This window comes from Schistocerca cancellata, chromosome 3 (assembly GCF_023864275.1).
Source record: "Schistocerca cancellata isolate TAMUIC-IGC-003103 chromosome 3, iqSchCanc2.1, whole genome shotgun sequence".
NCBI classification, from domain to species: Eukaryota; Metazoa; Arthropoda; class Insecta; order Orthoptera; family Acrididae; genus Schistocerca; species Schistocerca cancellata.
The window spans coordinates 397,463,214-397,482,970 of NC_064628.1; the positions used below are offsets into that span (position 1 = coordinate 397,463,214).

Below are 19,757 nucleotides of genomic sequence, written 5' to 3' on the forward strand. Positions count from 1 at the left end.
ATTCTAAGCCGCAGGCGGTTTTTTGGATTACGAAAACTGGAAAAAAAGTGCGGCTTAGATTCGAGTAAATACGGTAACTTCCTAATATGTTTGTTGTACCAAGGTGGATCTTTTCCCTCCGCTATGTTTTTGCTAGGCACCAACCTTTTATCACGTGGTGGGCAATACCTTTAAATTCTGACCAAAGATGCTCAATATCTTTGTGTCCCGCGGTGAATGCTTGGAGCTAACTATGAAGATATTCATTAATGACACTTTTATTTGCTTTCCCAAACAAGAAAACTCTATGCTGCAACTTCCACTGACATAGAAGCCACAGCGACATTATGGTCGCTAATACCGTCTGCTAGATTAACTTCCTCAAAAAGATCAGGTCTGTTTGTCACCTAGATATCTAATATGTTCCCATCTAGAGTTGGTTTTCTAACCAACTGCTCAAGGCTGTATGTTGAGAGCACTCCTAGAATAACTTCACATGAGTCTTTGCTTCTGCCCCCTGTGATAAAGGCATAATTTTCCCAGTCAATGGATGCCAGATTAAAGCCTCCACCTACAACTAATGGATAATTTGGATATTTATTTCCTATGTACTCATGACTTTCCCTGAAACATTCTACGACATTTGTTGAGGATGCTGGTGGTCTATAAAAACATCCTAATACAATGGTCAATCCTTGTCTGATTGACAGCTGATTGATTGACCAGGCTGCTGCCGACGGACCACACCTGAATAAGAGGGGGGAGGGGATCTGAGCTTCTTGCAGAAAATTTACAGGGGGCGTCAGTAACAAAAAGCATGATCCCTGAACAGTGAAATTGGTAAAAACTATTGAATTTGGCAATAGGCAATAAACACAATGAATCTGGCAAGAAGTAACACTGAAGTTGACAAAAAATAATGCCAAATTTGGCAAAAAATATACCAAATTTCACAAAAAAAACAACTCTGAATTTTGCAAAAAAATAAAATAAAACATAAACCAGAAAAAATAACACAGAAATTGACTAAATTGGCAAAAAAAGCACTGAAATTAAAGAAAAATAACACCAAAATAGACAAAATAAAGTAACTGAGAATTTAGCAACAAAATGGTGCTTAGTGTGAAAAAGTAGCATTGTACCCAGCAAACAATAATGCTGACTCTGGCACAAGTAACATCGATTTTGGCAAAAAATAACACCGAACTTGGGCCTAAAATAGAACGATATTTTTCTGTCCCAACCAATATGCTTACATATATTGATAGATGCATAGACTTTGACCAAATTCTTCATTCCTCACCCTTCCACATTTCCTGTTCTGGCACAATGCGGCACTACATTCTGAAGTTGATTTTTAGTCTTTTGCTTTTACATGGTATATATTCTTGGGCAGCGACATAGCAGGTTGTTTAAAATGGAGATTTCAGTTGTTATGTCTGTTAGAGTACTTTCTACACAATGATTTCATGTTTAGATTTGTAGTTTCCTCTGATGCCAAGTGTCACTTCCACTGTTTTTTTCATAATATGCTTCTCACATCATATTAGTCTTGTACATGTGATGTATCACGATACTTCTCTCTGATATAGTCTGGTCTTTTATTTACACTGCTGCCTAAAATAAGGTTAAGTGTTCACAGGCTCTGCTCTATTTCTTCCTCTGGCCTGAGACTATATTTACCTAACCATTTACCTACACTGATGATCAAGTCTTCTCATGCTATAAGCTGAGGCAAGGCATTGTTCTGTGATGCAGACCTGTACCTCTGTACCTAAATGCCAACAGCTGTCGCCATCCAGCACAATGCGAGTCTACCCACGGGTTTCCAGCATGTGAGAGAAATACTTTGCAAGAAAGGCTACTCTGAGATCCAGATAAGCCAAGGAAGAAGAAGAATGATGACGATCCGAAAGAAGACAAAGTGTCTGGCATTCCTTCCATATGCTGTGCTGCCCATGGCCAAGATTGCCAGGATATTGAACAACAACTTAAAAACCGCTTTCCGCTAAAGAGCTAAATTCAAAAACATGCTTGGCTCAATGAAAGACAAACTAAGACTATGGGCACCTAGAGTCTACAGCATCATTTGCGAACACGACAGGCAATATATTCGGCCAGATGCAATGGTGTATTTTACAGCACCGCTCAGAACATGGGAGAAGCACTCACCTCGGCCAAATGGATAAATCTGTGCTGGCACAGCACAGCCTCAATGAAGGTAATATGTTTGATTTTGAACAGGCAGAGGTGTTGTGCCAGACAAACGGGTTCTAGGACTGGATCATCAAAGAGGCAGTGGAGATACAGGTTCATGATCTTGTCAGCTGGGATAGGAGTTTCCAACTGAGTTCTGCATGGGATGTAGTGTTAGCAGGAATATATCAAGAGTGCTCCGATGTGAAAGTGGCGAAGGCAGTGGATGGAATAGCCAGGCAGCACCAGGATAAGACGCCAGGACCCTGAAATACGGCAGGAGTCCCACAACCAACATCTGCGACACCCCTTCTTGAGGTGTGTAAATGGCCCGCCATTGCAGATGAGGCAGAGGGGCCTGCAGTGTAGCATGTATAAAGATACAAACTGGACATGAACCCAACACTTCACCTGAAGATGATGAGTGGGGAAACTTGTCAAAACACTGTCACAGAATGACGATTTGACTCAGCTGATAACCTGAGAAGACTTCCATGATCGAAATTTGTCAAGATAACTTGCATTCTGATATAGTTACCTACATTTTAATATGGATACAAACCATAGTGGAACTTGCTATTTTTCACTTGCAACAACCATTACCAATTGCAAATGTCATAATGTTGTTGTTGTCGTCTTCAGTCCTGAGACTGGTTTGATGCAGCTATCCATGCTAATCTATCCTGTGCAAGCTTCTTCATCTCCCAGTACCTACTACAACCTACATCCTTCTGAATCTGCTTAGTGTATTCATCTCTTGGTCTCCCTCTACGATTTTTACCCTCCACGCTGCCCTCCAATACTAAATTGGTGATTCCTTGATGCCTCAGAACATGTCCTACCAATCGAACCCTTCTTCTAGTCCAGTTGTGCCACAAACTTCTCTTCTCCCCAATCCTATTCAATACCTCCTCATTAGTTATGTGATCTACCCATCTAATCTTCAGCATTCTTCTGTAGCACCACAATTCGAAAGCTTCTATTCTCTTCTTGTCCAAACTATTTATCGTCCATGTTTCACTTCCATACATGGCTACACTCCATACAAATACTTTCAGAAACGATTTCCTGACACTTAAATCTATACTCGATGTTAACAAATTTCTCTTCTTCAGAAACGCTTTCCTCGCCATTGCCAGTCTACATTTTATATCCTCTCTACTTCGACCATCATCAGTTATTTTGCTCGCCAAATAGCAAAACTCCTTTACTACTGTAAGTGTCTCATTTCCTAATCTAATACCCTCCGCATCTCCCGACTTAATACGACTAGATTCCATTATCCTCATTTTGCTTTTGTTGATGTTCATCTTATATCCTCCTTGAAAGACACTATCCATTCCGTTCAACTGCTCTTCCAAGTCCTTTGCTGTCTCTGACAGAATTACAATGTCATCGGCAAACCTCAAGGTTTTTATTTCTTCCCCATGGATTTTAATACCCACTCCTAATTTTTGTTTTGTTTCCTTTACTGCTTGCTCAATATACAGACTGAATAACATCAGGGAGAGGCTACAACCCTGTCTCACTCCCTTCCCAACCACTGCTTCCCTTTCATGCCCCTCATCTCTTATAACTGCCATTTGGTTTCTGTACAAATTGTAAATAGCTTTTTGCTCCCTGTATTTTACCCCTGCCACCTTCAGAATCTGACAAGAGAGCATTCCAGTCAACATTTCCAAAAGCTTTCTCTAAGTCTACAAATGCTAGAAACGTAGGTTTGCCTTTCCTTAATCTAGCTTCCAAGATTAAGTCAGTATTGCCTCACATGTTCCAATATTTCTACGGAATCCAAACTGATCTTCCCCGAGGTCGGCTTCTACCAGTTTTTCCATTCGTCTGTAAAGAATTCGCGTTAGTATTTTGCAGCCGTGACTTATTAAACTGATAGTTCAGTAATTTTCACATCTGTCAACACCTGCTTTCTTTGGGATTGGAATTATTATATTCTTCTTGAAGTCTGAGGGTATTTCGGCTGTCTCATACACCTTGCTCACCAGACGGTAGAGTTTTGTCAGGACTGGCTCTCCCAAGGCTGCCAGTAGTTCTAATGGAATGTTATCTACTCCCGGGGCCTTTTTTCGACTTGGGTCTTTCAGGGCTCTGTCAAACTCTTCACGCAGTATCATATCTCCCATTTCATCTTCATCTACATCCACTTCCATTTACATAATATTTTCCTCAAGTACATCGCCCTTGTAGAGACCCTCCATATACTCCTTCCACCTTTCTGCTTTCCCTTCTTTGCTTAGAACTGGGTTTCCATCTGAGCTCTTGATATTCATATAAGTGGTTCTCTTTTCTCCAAAGGTCTCTTTAATTTTTCTGTAGGCAGTATCTATTTTACCCCTAGTGAGATATGCCTCTACATCCTTACATTTGTCCTCTAGCCATTCCTGCTTAGCCATTTTGCACTTCCTGTCGATCTCATTTTTGAGATGTTTGTATTCCTTTTTGCCTGCTTCATTTACTTCATTTTTATATTTTCTCCTTTCATCAATTAAATTCAATATTTCTTCTGTTACCCAAGGATTTCTACTAGCCCTTGTCTTTTTACCTACTTGATCCTCTGCTGCCTTCACTACTTCATCCCTCAGAGCTACCCGTTCTTCTTCTACGGTATTTCTTTCCCCCATTCCTGTCAATTGTTCCCTTATGCTCTCCCCGAAACTCTGTACAACCTCTGGTTTAGTCAGATTATCCAGGTCCCATCTCCTTAAATTCCCACCTTTTTGCAGTTTCTTCAGTTTTAATCTACAGTTCATAACCAATAGACTGTGGTCAGAGTCCACATCTGTCCCAGGAAATGTCTTACAATTTAAAACCTGGTTCCTAAATCTCTGTCTTACCATTATATAATCTATCTGAAACCTGTCAGTATCTCCAGGCTTCTTCCATGTATAAACCCTTCTTTTATGATTCTTGAACAAAGTATTAGCTATGATTAAGTTGTGCTCTGTGCAAAATTCTACCAGGTGGCTTCCTCTTTCATTTCTTAGCCCCAATCCATATTCACCTACTACGTTTCCTTCTCTCCCTTTTCGTACTACCGAATTCCAGTCACCCATGACTATTAAATTTTCGTCTCCCTTCACTATCTGAGCCTGTAAAAGGAAAAAGGAGGCGTATCAAAAATGGCTACATACCAGAACCCAGGTAGACAGAGAAAGTTATGTTGAAGAAAGAAACAAAGCCAAACAGATAATTGCAGCATCCAAGAAGAAATCGTGGGAAGACTTTGGAAACAGGTTGAAGACTATGGGTCAAGCTGCTGGAAAACCATTCTGGAGTGTAATTAGCAGTCTTCAAAAGGGAGGTAAGAAGGAAATGACAAGTATTTTGGACAGGTCAGGAAAACTGCTGGTGAATCCTGTGGATGCCTTGGGAAGATGGAGGGAATATTTTGAAGAGTTGCTCAATGTAGGTGAAAATACGATCAGTAATGTTTCAGATTTCGAGGTAGAATGGGATAGGAATGATGATGGAAATAGGATCACATTTGAGGAAGTGGAAAAAATGGTCAATAGATTGCAGTGCAATAAAGCGGCTGGGGTGGATGAAATTAAGTCGGAACTCATCAAATACAGTGGAATGTCAGGTCTTAAATGGCTACACAGGATAATTGAAATGGCCTGGGAGTCGGGACAGGTTCCATCAGACTGGACAAAAGCAGTAATCACACCAATCTTTAAACATGGAAACAGAAAAGATTGTAACAACTACAGAGGTATCTCTTTAATCAGCGTTGTGGGTAAAATCTTCTCAGGTATTGTTGAAAGGAAAATGCGAGTATTAGTTGAGGACCAATTGGATGAAAATCAGTGTGGGTTTAGGCCTCTTAGAGGTTGTCAGGACCAGATCTTTAGCTTACGGCAAATAATGGAGAAGTGTTACAAGTGGAACAGGGAATTGTATCTATGCTTTATAGATCTAGAAAAGGCATATGACCGGGTTCCTAGGAGGAAGTTATTGTCTGTTCTACAAGATTATGGAATACGAGGCAAACTTTTGCAAGCAATTAAATGTCTTTACATCGATAGTCAGGCAGCAGTTAGAGTTGACGGTAAATCGAGTTCATGGTTCAGAGTAGTTTCAGGGGTAAGACAAGGCTGCAACCTGTCTCCACTGTTGTTCATATTATTGATGGATCATATGTTGAAAACAATAGACTGGCTGGGTGAGATTAAGATATGTGAACACAAAATAAGCAGTCTTGCATATGCGGATGACTTAGTTGTGATGGCAGATTCGATTGAAAGTTTGCAAAGTAATATTTCAGAGCTAGATCAGAAATGTAAGGACTATGGTATGAAGATTAGCATCTCCAAAACGAAAGTAATGTCAGTGGGAAAGAAATATAAACGGATTGAGTGCCAAATAGGAGGAACAAAGTTAGAACAGTTGGACGGTTTCAAGTACTTAGGATGCATATTCTCACAGGATGGCAACATAGTGAAAGAACTGGAAGAGAGGTGTAGCAAAGCTAATGTAGTGAGCGCTCAGCTACGATCTACTCTCTTCTGCAAGAAGGAAGTCAGTACCAAGACTAAGTTATCTGTGCACCGTTCAATCTTTCGACCAACTTTGTTGTATGGGAGCGAAAGCTGGGTAGATTCAGGTTACCTTATCAACAAGGTTGAGGTTACGGATATGAAAGTAGCTAGGATGATTGCAGGTACTAGTAGATGGGAACAATGGCAGGAGGGTGTCCACAATGAGGAAATCAGAGAAAAACTGGGAATGAACTCTATAGATGTAGCAGTCAGGGCGAACAGGCTTAGATGGTGCGGTCATGTTACACGCATGGGAGAAGCAAGGTTACCCAAGAGACTCATGGATTCAGCAGTAGAGGGTAGGAGGAGTCGGGGCAGACCGAGGAGAAGGTACCTGGATTCGGTTAAGAATGATTTTGAAGTAATAGGTTTAACATCAGAAGAGGCATCAATGTTAGCACTGAATAGGGGATCATGGAGGAACTGTATAAGGGGGGCTATGCTCCAGACTGAACGCTGAAAGGCATAATCAGTCTTAAATGATGATGATGATGATGATGATGATGATGATTCACTATCTGAATAATTGCTTTTATTTCATCATATGTTTCTTCAATTTCTTCGTCATCTGCAGAGCTAGTTGGCATATAAACTTGTACTACTGTAGTAGGCGTGGGCTTCGTGTCTATCTTGGCCACAGTAATGCGTTCACTATGCTGTTTGTAGTAGCTTACCCGCGTTCCTATTTTTTTATTCATTATTAAACATACTCCTGCTCGCAAGCCTCCCCACCAACGGCAAGGTCCATGGTTCAGAAGAGTCGTAATAATTGCCCGAAAAATGGAAGTAGCAGCCAGATATACATTCAGATTCATAGTCCGTCTCTTCTGTGATCAACCAACAAGCTAAGTTTCCTGTATGGTGTACTAATAAGCCATTATTTATTACTAGCTTAGTTCTGTCTTCATTATGGATACAGGAAGCAGGTTTCAAAATTACTGTGTATGACATGACACCATTAAATTTCATTAAAATTGTTTTATGGTCTCAAAGCCACAAAAAGCAATGCAGTAGGCTTCAGCAAACATACTACACATATATCTGACAGAAAGTGACATCAAACTGTACTCTCACAACACATAATTCCAAAACTGAGAATGGATGTAGATAGCAGGAATATCTGCAACTTCTCATTTACTTTACATAAATGTCATGTAGAAAGGGCAGAGAGCATTTATAATCCAAAAAAAATAATCATTAAATAAATATAACAGGCACAACAAAGACACTGGAAGTGTACTAAAGTACATGTTCACAGCACATAATTTTGCTCTCAACAAATTACGCACGAGGTTATTTAACAGTTTTTCTTTTTTATTACATGGCTTATCTTGAAAGTAATGGATTACTCTGAAATGGAGCAGCATCAAAAAACAACTCCGAAATACATTTACAATTCTTAACACTGTAACAATTTGGGTATGACCTGTAGTTCTTCTGTTCCCTCAATGAGAACTATTTGGTAGTAACAATATTTGATGCCCTATATAACTGCAAGCAATGATTTAGAATATATACATAATTTTATATAATTTTGCAAGTGAAAACATTTGTTAACATCTTATATTCTAGTGATAATCGTATCTCATTACCTCCATTTAATAAAACACATTTCTGACCAGAACATAATTTTGCAGGAACTACAGCCACATCAAATAATTGCATTCTTTAACCACATCTTAAGATGTCACACAGGTGTAATATAAATTTAAAGTTTACAAAATTCAAGAATGCAGCTAGAAATAGACTCGTCATTTAAACACATATAAGTAATCTGAAATTTTGACTGTATCATAGTTCATAACATTAATTACAATTTATTCTTGGGAATATATTGTTTAACTTTATCCTATTATGTGCAGAGGAGACATTTCTGCTTTGACATAATTTTTCAGGGTATGTGAGCAATTACAGAAAAAATGTTCAGGTGATACGCAGTAAATATATACCTGCAAATTAGTCTTTTATCATATTAATACTTCAAGTATAGACATCAACTCCCGCTGATGTTCTCTTCAGTCTTTTAAAGCAATATATTGTTTACACATAATGTGGACCCCTTCAGTGAGATGCATCACAGAAGGACATTGCAACTTAAACGGCAAAGATGTGGCACATGCTTATGACCACTGGGTTCAATACAAACTTTGTGCTGATCACAATGTGTAATTTTTATATGACTAAAAGTGTAGCAACAAAGGACAAGGCAGTAGAGCAGCCACAAATGTGGAGGAAATTCTCGATAATTGTGTCTGTTTTATCTCCTTATGCACCAGACATTGTATCTGTAGTGTTTGAATCTGCAACACTTACTTCAGTGTCTAGTGTTGCTTTTCTAAAGAAAACATCATGCCCTTGATAGATGTAGCAAGATTCATCAAAGTGGAAATGAAGCCCTAAAACAATGTTGAAAGCTGATCCGTCATACCGATGGCAGCCCGTGTAACGGTACTGAGGCTTCTTGTTGAACCGGCAGCCTGCCGACTGCGCTCCTGAAACAACAAAAAAAAAGTTTTGTGCTGCAAACCCTGCTTGTAGTACTGTTTGTCAAAACTGCAACAATATGAAGTAAACAGAAAGCAGTATCAAACTTATGCGGAATACTAAATAGGATATGACACGTGTAAGATTAAAATTACAGACAAATAGCAGTTTGTGTGTGTGTGAGAGAGAGGAAGGGCGGGGAAAGGTCTAAACCTGCTGTCCAAAATGATTTAGTACAAAGTGTGTTTGGTACGGTTTGTAGTGTTGAGTAATTTAAAAATCATAGTGTCCAACCAGATTGTAAACTACTGGCAGTCTCATGCCACTGTTTCAGGATTGCCGCAAGTTTCCTCAAGTGAAATTCCCTGATTTCCAGACAAGCCTTAGAATTTTTCCCTAACAAATTTTGAGATCTCAAGGGTAAGTCTTTGCAGCTGCAAATGGTATGTGTGTTTCATTAAGACCCCTGATGTTATTTTAATCCAATAAAAAGAAACACATTTGGTGACAAAAATACACACTTCCTTGGAGTTGCAAGACAGACTTAAAATATTCCAGAAACATTTCAGAAATAACATCAGAAAAATGAAGGCCTCTTGAAAGAAGTGTATTAGGTGGGGAAGAATTGTGTAAACCAACACTATAGGTGACGCAAATAAAATCCGGTTCTACTATGTTCGTTATTGTCGGTTACTAACCACTGCGTTATATCTATTATTTTACAGGTGTCTTGTGATTTTTCTTTAGAGAAATATATGAGTATATAGTGTACAAATTGCCAACATCCATACTTTCTAACACACAAACTACTTTTTAAGTGCCAAAATGTACTACAACAAATAAAATGTCTATAAAACACCACACTGTACAATGTACTTGTGGTGAGACAGTCGTAATTCCTGAAATCCATTGGCTGTGGCCTCTGTCCTGCCGAGGAGCACCCCAGTCCTGGGTCCTTGTATAAACCATGAAAATCCGCTGGGATTATTTCACACACAAACAGACCTGGCCTGCGGGCATATCGGCGAGACTACATCCGACGGGCAGGGCCTAAACATTAGTGGGAACTGAGTGGCTTCAGATTGGTACGCCTGATCCATTACAGATACCCACAGAAATGGACTGCAGTTTTGGCCTATCGCAAACATCCAGTCATGTGGCCCACTATTCACGAGCCGCAGACAGCATGGCGATGGAATTAGACCATGGTGATCAATCCATGCAACAAACTTGCACGAATACTCTGAGAATCAATAATAATGAGGATAGGTAGCAACTCACTGTGAAGATGATTGCCAAGCCACAGACAGGCATATAGAAAAGACAATCACACTCTCACAATTAAATTTTCAGTCATAACTTATTTCATAAAACGAGAGCACACACACAGTCACATAATCACTCTCATACAACTCATGCACTCACGACCACTGTCTCCGGCCACTGTGTCTAATCTCAGAATCAGATCCAAGCAAATCACTCTTCGTGCCTCCTGCCTCTCATCAGCAGCTGCTAGGCTAGTGGCAAGACATGGTGGCAGCACAGACTGCAAACTGGGGGGGGGGGGGGGGGGCGGAGGAGGGGGGGGGGGGTAGGAAGGGAAAAGCATGTACTCTGCTGCATCCACGCAGTGACGATGCACGACACCTCAGCAGACAACCATTTCATCCATTGAGACACAATGAGATTTCTCCAGTTCCCCCCCTCCCAAATTTACCTGATGTGTTTGAAAGTTCCTGATACTCCCTGATTTCCAGAACCTGTGGCAACCCTGTATTTACAGCAGTTTGACTCCCTTTGATGCTCTTTCATTTGTCAGAGCCTGCAGTGATATTCTGTGAATGCAAATTCTCTTGGCCTTTTCCAGCTTTGGTGGATGTGATGGCCACGGATGCTCTAATGAACTGAGTGCTGAACCCCAAGAGGTTAATTAAACTGAAACTGCCATTCCTGTTTATAGGTTTTCTGAGGCAGTGCTCAATGAGAGGTGATCTGCTTGGTTTTTTCAGTCACGTATGTCACTGGTGCTCCTAGCATCTCTCCTCAGCTGTTCCAATAGTCTGCCACACATATCTTTCCAGATCTTGTGTGAGCATATGGTAGGTAAGCAATTTTTGGCTCCTCTTCCTCAATCTCAGTCTCTGCTCTTACCTCAGGCGTTCTTGATTCTGACTGCTTCACTTGTTCAATTTGATGACACAAGTACCCACTCCTTTTGAACAATATTCATAAGTGTTGCAATTCTTTCGAGAGGCTCCCCATATCTGAAAGTGGTCAAGCTCTATTAGTACAGAGCACCAAATTTCTTTGTAACAGATGGTGATAACTCGATGCGTGAAGATAGATCAGTGTGCATAAGTTTTCTATATACACTGTGACCCAGGGATTTGCCCATTCTTCTCTTACCTAACATGTAAAGCGCAAGCTCTGAAAAAGAACTCCACTATAAACAGTGGCATGAGACCGACAACAGTTCACAATCTGTTTGGTACCCAGGCAGCAAGTACTCGAAACAGCAAGCTCACAGTACCTGAAGAATGAAGCTCAGTCAGTTGCCAAAGTATTGTGCATAAAATCAAAACAACTCAGGAGAACACCTGGAAGGACACTATTAATCAATGGTGCAGAGAAAACATAAGGATCCACCACTTCGCTCTACAGGTAGATGATGTTCCAGAACACACGAGTTGGATAAGCTCCACCAAAAAAATGGCTGACTTCTCAGTATGTTGACCTTCCTAACAAGGTGTCAAGATGAACGAGTTGTACCTATGTTGGTTAAAGTCAAACCTCACGTTAACATGCCAGTGGCAAATAGGATTATACACTACGGAAGTCTGGCTATTGCGTGAGAGAAAATTCGTGACACCCAACAAATGCTAGAAGTTACTTCTGAAGAGCTTCTTCACCTTCGCCTTTACATGTCGACTCAACACTGCACATTCTTGGGAATGCAGTTGGAAACATCTGCATGCCAGGAAGCAAAATTCGATCACTTGTGCAAAAAGCCAAGACAAGATCCAAAGAGCCATACTGTAATTAATCTCACTGACAAACATTTGGACAAGGAAACAATGATGATCCTTGTTAAAGGCCTAATTTTGCACCCATTCCAAAATATCAGAAAAGTGCAAATAGGACTTGCACTCTGCTGATGATAATAATAATAATAATAATAATAATAATAATAATTTTGTGTAATTTTGTGTGGCTCACAGGGCTGCTGCAAATCTTTCTACAGGGTGCCACTTCGGCGACTTGCTTGTCCCTAACCTACCACAGTTATCCAACTGCAAAAAGGGGGCCTAAAATTTAGCATGGAATCTGAAGCAAGTGTTGCTTCTGGCAACTCCTTGCATCATTGAGAAAAGAAGGCTAGGTTAAAATGAAGAAAGATGTCAGCAGTTAGACTGAGGTTCAATCCTGTGATAGACCACCAGTTTCTGATGAGTGAGTTTGTGAGTATCAAAATACACTCCTGGAAATGGAAAATAGAACACATTGACACCGGTGTGTCAGACCCACCATACTTGCTCCGGACACTGCGAGAGGGCTGTACAAGCAATGATCACACGCACGGCACAGCGGACACACCAGGAACCGCAGTGTTGGCCGTCGAATGGCGCTAGCTGCGCAGCATTTGTGCACCGCTGCCGTCAGTGTCAGCCAGTTTGCCGTGGCATACGGAGCTCCATCGCAGTCTTTAACACTGGTAGCATGCCGCGACAGCGTGGACGTGAACCGTATGTGCAGTTGACGGACTTTGAGCGAGGGCGTATAGTGGGCATGCGGGAGGCCGGGTGGACGTACCGCCGAATTGCTCAACACGTGGGGCGTGAGGTCTCCACAGTACATCGATGTTGTCGCCAGTGGTCGGCGGAAGGTGCACGTGCCCGTCGACCTGGGACCGGACCGCAGCGACGCACGGATGCACGCCAAGACCGTAGGATCCTACGCAGTGCCGTAGGGGACCGCACCGCCACTTCCCAGCAAATTAGGGACACTGTTGCTCCTGGGGTATCGGCGAGGACCATTCGCAACCGTCTCCATGAAGCTGGGCTACGGTCCCGCACACCGTTAGGCCGTCTTCCGCTCACGCCCCAACATCGTGCAGCCCGCCTCCAGTGGTGTCGCGACAGGCGTGAATGGAGGGACGAATGGAGACGTGTCGTCTTCAGCGATGAGAGTCGCTTCTGCCTTGGTGCCAATGATGGTCGTATGCGTGTTTGGCGCCGTGCAGGTGAGCGCCACAATCAGGACTGCATACGACCGAGGCACACAGGGCCAACACCCGGCATCATGGTGTGGGGAGCGATCTCCTACACTGGCCGTACACCACTGGTGATCGTCGAGGGGACACTGAATAGTGCACGGTACATCCAAACCGTCATCGAACCCATCGTTCTACCATTCCTAGACCGGCAAGGGAACTTGCTGTTCCAACAGGACAATGCACGTCCGCATGTATCCCGTGCCACCCAACGTGCTCTAGAAGGTGTAAGTCAACTACCCTGGCCAGCAAGATCTCCGGATCTGTCCCCCATTGAGCATGTTTGGGACTGGATGAAGCGTCGTCTCACGCGGTCTGCACGTCCAGCACGAACGCTGGTCCAACTGAGGCGCCAGGTGGAAATGGCATGGCAAGCCGTTCCACAGGACTACATCCAGCATCTCTACGATCGTCTCCATGGGAGAATAGCAGCCTGCATTGCTGCGAAAGGTGGATATACACTGTACTAGTGCCGACATTGTGCATGCTCTGTTGCCTGTGTCTATGTGCCTGTGGTTCTGTCAGTGTGATCATGTGATGTATCTGACCCCAGGAATGTGTCAATAAAGTTTCCCCTTCCTGGGACAATGAATTCACGGTGTTCTTATTTCAATTTCCAGGAGTGTATGTGACATACCCAAATGGCTGTACCTTTTGATTGCATTGACTTTGAAGCTTGAATTATTTACACTGCCCCAACGGATAGTAGAGCTTAGTATGAGAGACAAATTTCAACTTGATACTTATACCTGTTCCAGAGCATATAGATGGACAGACAGTTGGCTGGATGGACAGACAGAGGGACAATATCAACATCATCATCATCATCATCATCACAAGCAGCAACAGCAACAACAACAAAAGGTGATATGTTTTGGATTTTTTCCTTTACTTCTAGTATTAAACCTTGCTTCTTATCAAATTTCATGATTCTAGATCAACGAAAAGTACCCTATAGGTTCTTGATGAGTGCAAGTATCAAAATGTGTGACACAAATGGCCATATTTTTTTATTGAATTGATTTAGAAGCTTAAATTTTTTACACAGCCAAGTGAGAGTACACCTTAGTATGTGACATCAATTTTAACTTGATACCTCTTTCCCTTCCTAAGGAAAAGGTCACACTGACTAAGTGATCCTATAAGGGTTCCGTTTTTACCAATTCAGATACAGAACCCAAAAGTGCTATCAATATCAGATTATATTAACACCATGGAACAGTTGTACGAGGTCATTCAATAAGTCCTTAGAAAATCCAAGTGATTGTGCTCATAATATCAAAACAGTTTGCTGGTAGTAAATGTCAACTGTTGCTAGAGGGGTGGTAAAGGTGCAGCCTTATGCATCACATGGTTTCATTGTCCCAGTAGACTGAAGCAACAAGCTTGTGTTTATTGTGCGACATGGAAAATAGTGAGTTTTGAGCCGTGATTGACCACTTCTATTAAAAAGGCTTAATGCCAAAAACAAATCAAAGCTGAGTTAGATGAAGTTCATGGCACCTCTGCTCCTGTATTTGCAACTGTTTACATTGGGTAAATGAGTTGGAATGTGGCCTTACATCCACAAAAGATGAACCGTGTTCAGGTATCTGGTGGAACTGACCACCCTCAAAATGACTGACAAATTACGTGATGTGGTTTAGAGTGACTGACAAATCAAAGTCTGAGAAGTAGTTGAACTCACAGGCACATTGCAAGAGACACTGTTACAATTTTGCACAAAAAATTGGGTGTGAAAAAAATCTCGGCAACATTTGCTTTCAGCAGAGAATAAAGGCAATCGTGTGATCAACGGTGAGGCTGTTTGGGAACTTTTCCATTGAAATGCTGCTGTGGTTCTGGCACCTGATACACAGCTGTGAATGAAACACGGATACACAACTATACTACAGAGATTAAGGAACAACCAAAACAGTGGGGTTTTGAAAGCAAACAGGCTCCAAAAAGGCAAATATGGTGAAATTGGCTGCAAGGTGATGGCAACAGTTTTTTGGGATGAACGTGGAATCACCTACATCAATTACTTGATGAATGGACAAACACTAACTGGGCATTATTATGCATCATTAATGTACTGGTTGAGCGAACATATCACAGAAAGTATCCTCACTGGAAAAAGGAAAGGCCACAGTGCACGGGTACACACCTGTGCAGTTTCGATGCCCAAAATTGTGGAATAAAAGACTGAATTATTGCAACAGCCACTGTATTCACTGGAATTGATGCCCAGTGATTTCTTTGTGTTTTCAAACTTGAAAAAATGACCTAACTGTCAACTGTTCACAGTGAACAAGGATGTCATTGCCTAAACAGATGTCTATTTCAAAAATCTTCTGAAATCCTAATTTCTGAATGGCTTAAAAGTTGGAGCAACACTTGGAAAAGTGTACACAGTTAAAAGGGGATTATGTTAAGAAAGTACAATTCCTGACAATCTGTTTTTCTATCTTTTTCTAAGGACTTAATGGACAACCCTCCTAGATTCTCTCGCACCGGAAGCAGCAGAAGAGGTTCCGCACAAAACCTTCACGTTCAAGCATCAACCTTCGCATTCAAGCATCAACCTTCGCGTTCAAGCATCAACCTTCGCGTTCAAGCATCTCCAAGGGAGAAAGAGTAGTACTGAGAAATCTGTAGGAGGACAATGAAACTGCAGTTACACCAGCCGACAAAGACAATGTTATGGTCTTCATGTCAAGTGTGGACTCAATAAAAACATTTTCAATCTTTTGAATAACATTGCATACAGTCATATAGATGTGTCCCAACAGATAAAGGCGAAAGGGAGATCACGAGTCTTCTCAGTAAGTCAGGCTTGCCACATATCATCATTAAGGATCTTAAAACATCTGCAGCATCACTAAGGCACAAAAGGAAAGAATTTCTCTAAGATCAATAGTTAGTCATGTTGGCACACCTACACATCGGATGGCAAAATACCTAAAACACATTCTCAGCGAATATGTGGGGAAGTATGAACACCACATCTGCAACTCCACTGACTGCGTACCACCTAAGTCAATTGCATCTCTAAGATAAAGATATTATGGTCAGTTTCGATACAGTCTTCCCATTTATATGAGAGTTTCACTTTTTGATTACTTGGAACTGATCGTGAAAATGTTTGACGACTCTTATACAAAACTTTTCAGTCACATTTTTACATCTAGTTATTTCCTATTTGACAGAAAATTTTATGAACTATCCACTGGCTTGGCAACAAGTAGTTTGTTACCACCCACCATGGTTAACTTATACATGGAACACTTTGAAGAAAAGGCACTGGAATCCACTTAGTTAAAACAACACATTTCTATTGCTATGTGGCAGACATGATCGTAGTGTGGCCACACGAGTGGAAAAGCTTCAAGAGTTTCAGAAAATTTAAACTCCATCTACCAAAATGTAAACTTCACACTTGAACTTGAGAAAGAAGGTCAACTACATTTCCTCAACGTGTTAGTTAAGAGAAGAAAGGACAGATCCCTGGGTCACAATGTATGTATAAAACTTACACACACTGACCTTTATCTCCACAGCTCCAGCAGTCACCCTCCGTCAGAGAGAAATTCAGTGCTAATGACTCTGGTCACAGAGCTTGAACACTTTCAGATAAGGAGAACCTTGCCCAAGAATTACACCTAAGACTTATGTTCTGAAGGAATGCATACTCATATCATCAAACTGAACAGGCAGTGAAGTCAAAATCAAGAACTTCTGAGGAAGAGGCTGAGGTTGAGACAGAGACCAAGGAAGAGATGCTAAAAATTGTTTATCTACCTTATGCTTGCCCAATGCCTGGAAAGATCAGCAGCCTCCTACAGAAACATGGCATCCAGTGCATTTTGCTTCCTTCAACTAAGATAAAAAATATTCATTGTAATGTTAGATACAATCTGTCTCCAAAAGCCAGGTGTGTGTGTATTCCATGTGAATGTGGCATGTCTTACATAGGACAGACTATAAGGACAGTCGAGGAGGAAACAAGGAACATCAGCGACATACCCAACTAAAACAACCAAGCAAATCAGACACATCATAATTAAGTGGCCTATCACAATAAAGAAAATAGAAATTCTAATAAATAACACTTTGGCTCAGGAACTTACTTTATTAAAATCTAACCAGTCATCACATTCACTAGTCTGAAAACACTGGGAGAAGTTGTGTTTCAAGAAATATATCAGTGCAAGCTCTGAAAAACAAAGGAGCATCAGAGGGCATGGCAGGTGTCGAGAATCGTACTCTGCTACAAACAGCAGCATGAGTGTAGATCACATTCTGGTTGGAGTTCAGGCAGCGGTATACATAACAGCAAAACTCGCAGCACCTGAAGGAGCTGGCTGGATCAGCTGTTAAAATATTGTGCGTAGAATGGAAACCACAACTTGGCAGAACATCCAGAAGCACATTATTAACCAATCGCGCTGAGAAAATCTGAGATTGCAGTTTAAAAACAACTTTGGCCCTTTCATTAGTCATTCTTTACATAAGATTTCTGCAAGTTTACATACTTTCTCTAAAAATGTACAACTTGTTGTATGGTACAATTGCTGGTAGTCCTCCGGAGTTTAACTCTGAAAAATGGTTCTCACTGCAGCAGCCAACTCATCACTTCTCATGAAGTGTTGTCCTCACAGCGATTCCTTCAGTTTCGAAAAGAGGAAGTGATCTATGGTTGCTAGACCCAGTGAACAGGTTGAATGTGGTGAGATACCAAAGTCTACATGTGAACAAGCGTTACCGTTCCTTGAGCAGTACGAGCGGGTGTATTGACATGCAGGTGTTGCACACTCTTTGCAACCAGTATGCTTGATCTCTAGTCAGAGGATTTCAGTAATACTGTAACATGATGACCTATACCTTTATTATATAGTATGTGACGGTAACTCTTCAACAATCTAGATGGCAGACAGCATAACCTTCTTCGAAAACAAGGCTGTTTCTTTTCCTTCTTCATTGGAGCAAAATCTGGATGTTTCCACTGTATGCTACTTTCATTCATTTCTGAAAGTATATCTGCTTGACAACTTCTTCTATATCATAGAAGGAAGTGTGTGTTTTATGAGAAAGAAGAGATATTGCAAATAGTTACGTACATAATTCAGTTAAAATTAGTTGCAACTTTTGATGCTTGCCTCTCCAGAGAGCACATGATGCCTCTGCCCAGGTAACACCAATGGCGAGCCAGCTTTACGCTGCGAGCAGTTTGATGGGTAAAGCAGCCCTGTTGCCACACTGTGGATAAACACTACAATGTCATGCTGTGCATTAAATGCACCTACGCATATTAGCTCTTGTTGTAAAGTGATATTTTCTGGTGCTGAAATGTTCTGCAGTAATCACATATTGAACTAGTGTTTTGTGTTTGCGTCGCATTAATATAACACAGTGCAGCACATCTGAATAAAGGTGGTTGTCCAAGAACCCGTACACTGGGTGTGAAGATAATGTTGTTCTGCATAATATTCCTCCGAATTCGACAATAGTAATGAGCAATGCGCCATACTAAGTCCGATGTGATAGATAAAGCTTCAACAATGCACGGAGAAAAGCGAATATTTTGTACTGGGTACAAAGAAATGCCCTGTTAATTAAACGTGATCATAACTTGTGTAAGGCAGAGTTAACAGAACTTTTGTACAAGCTAAAATCTCTACACTACTAGGTCGACGAACTGGCTGATGCTAAAGGGCATAGTTTAATCAGGCTTCCTCCACGTCATGCTCATTTAAATCCGACTGAGAATATATGAGCCTAGGTGACAAGTAAAGTGGCTGAGATATGTATTCGTGTAATGCAGTTGAAATTGTGACAGAATCCTAAAACAGTACTCAGTATCAAAATAAACTTGCAACTTCTTCACTTATACTGTTGCAAAACTCACAGCAAATCTCATTTCACCAGCTATTGATGGTCTTTAAATGTAACATTATTTCACCAAAAAAACTGTAGTTGCTTGAATATCATGTTAGATAGAGGTTTCGCATATCACTCACATGTCAAAATATTCTCCTCTTTGCACAGTATCATTTGCCAAAAACTTGTTTCGGTATCTCAGATCGTTTATGAGATACGAGAGATTTATTAATATTTTATTCTGGCTTTTTCACTCCCATGTTTGTTTGTGACAGAGCCCTTTACGTACATTCCATTTTCTCGACACTGGAGAGAGATAGCGATATCCTTCTAAGTTTAAAGAATAATTCAATACGTTATCTAAATTTCATACGAAGCTATGTATGATCCAACATGCGACAACTGCAAATTGA

At 41.1% G+C, this 19,757-nt stretch overlaps 1 protein-coding gene across 1 annotated transcript in view; it reads right to left on the bottom strand.

The window, feature by feature from the left end:
- Positions 1–7,686: 7,686 nt before the first annotated feature.
- Positions 7,687–19,757, bottom strand: part of LOC126175131 (uncharacterized) — a 63,370-nt gene continuing 51,299 nt past the window's right edge. Inside the window, exon 6 of the mRNA XM_049921684.1 lies at positions 7,687–9,220. Within this exon, the coding sequence (XP_049777641.1) occupies positions 8,994–9,220 (227 nt within the window). The 3' untranslated portion in view covers positions 7,687–8,993. The remainder of the gene's footprint in view (positions 9,221–19,757) is intronic.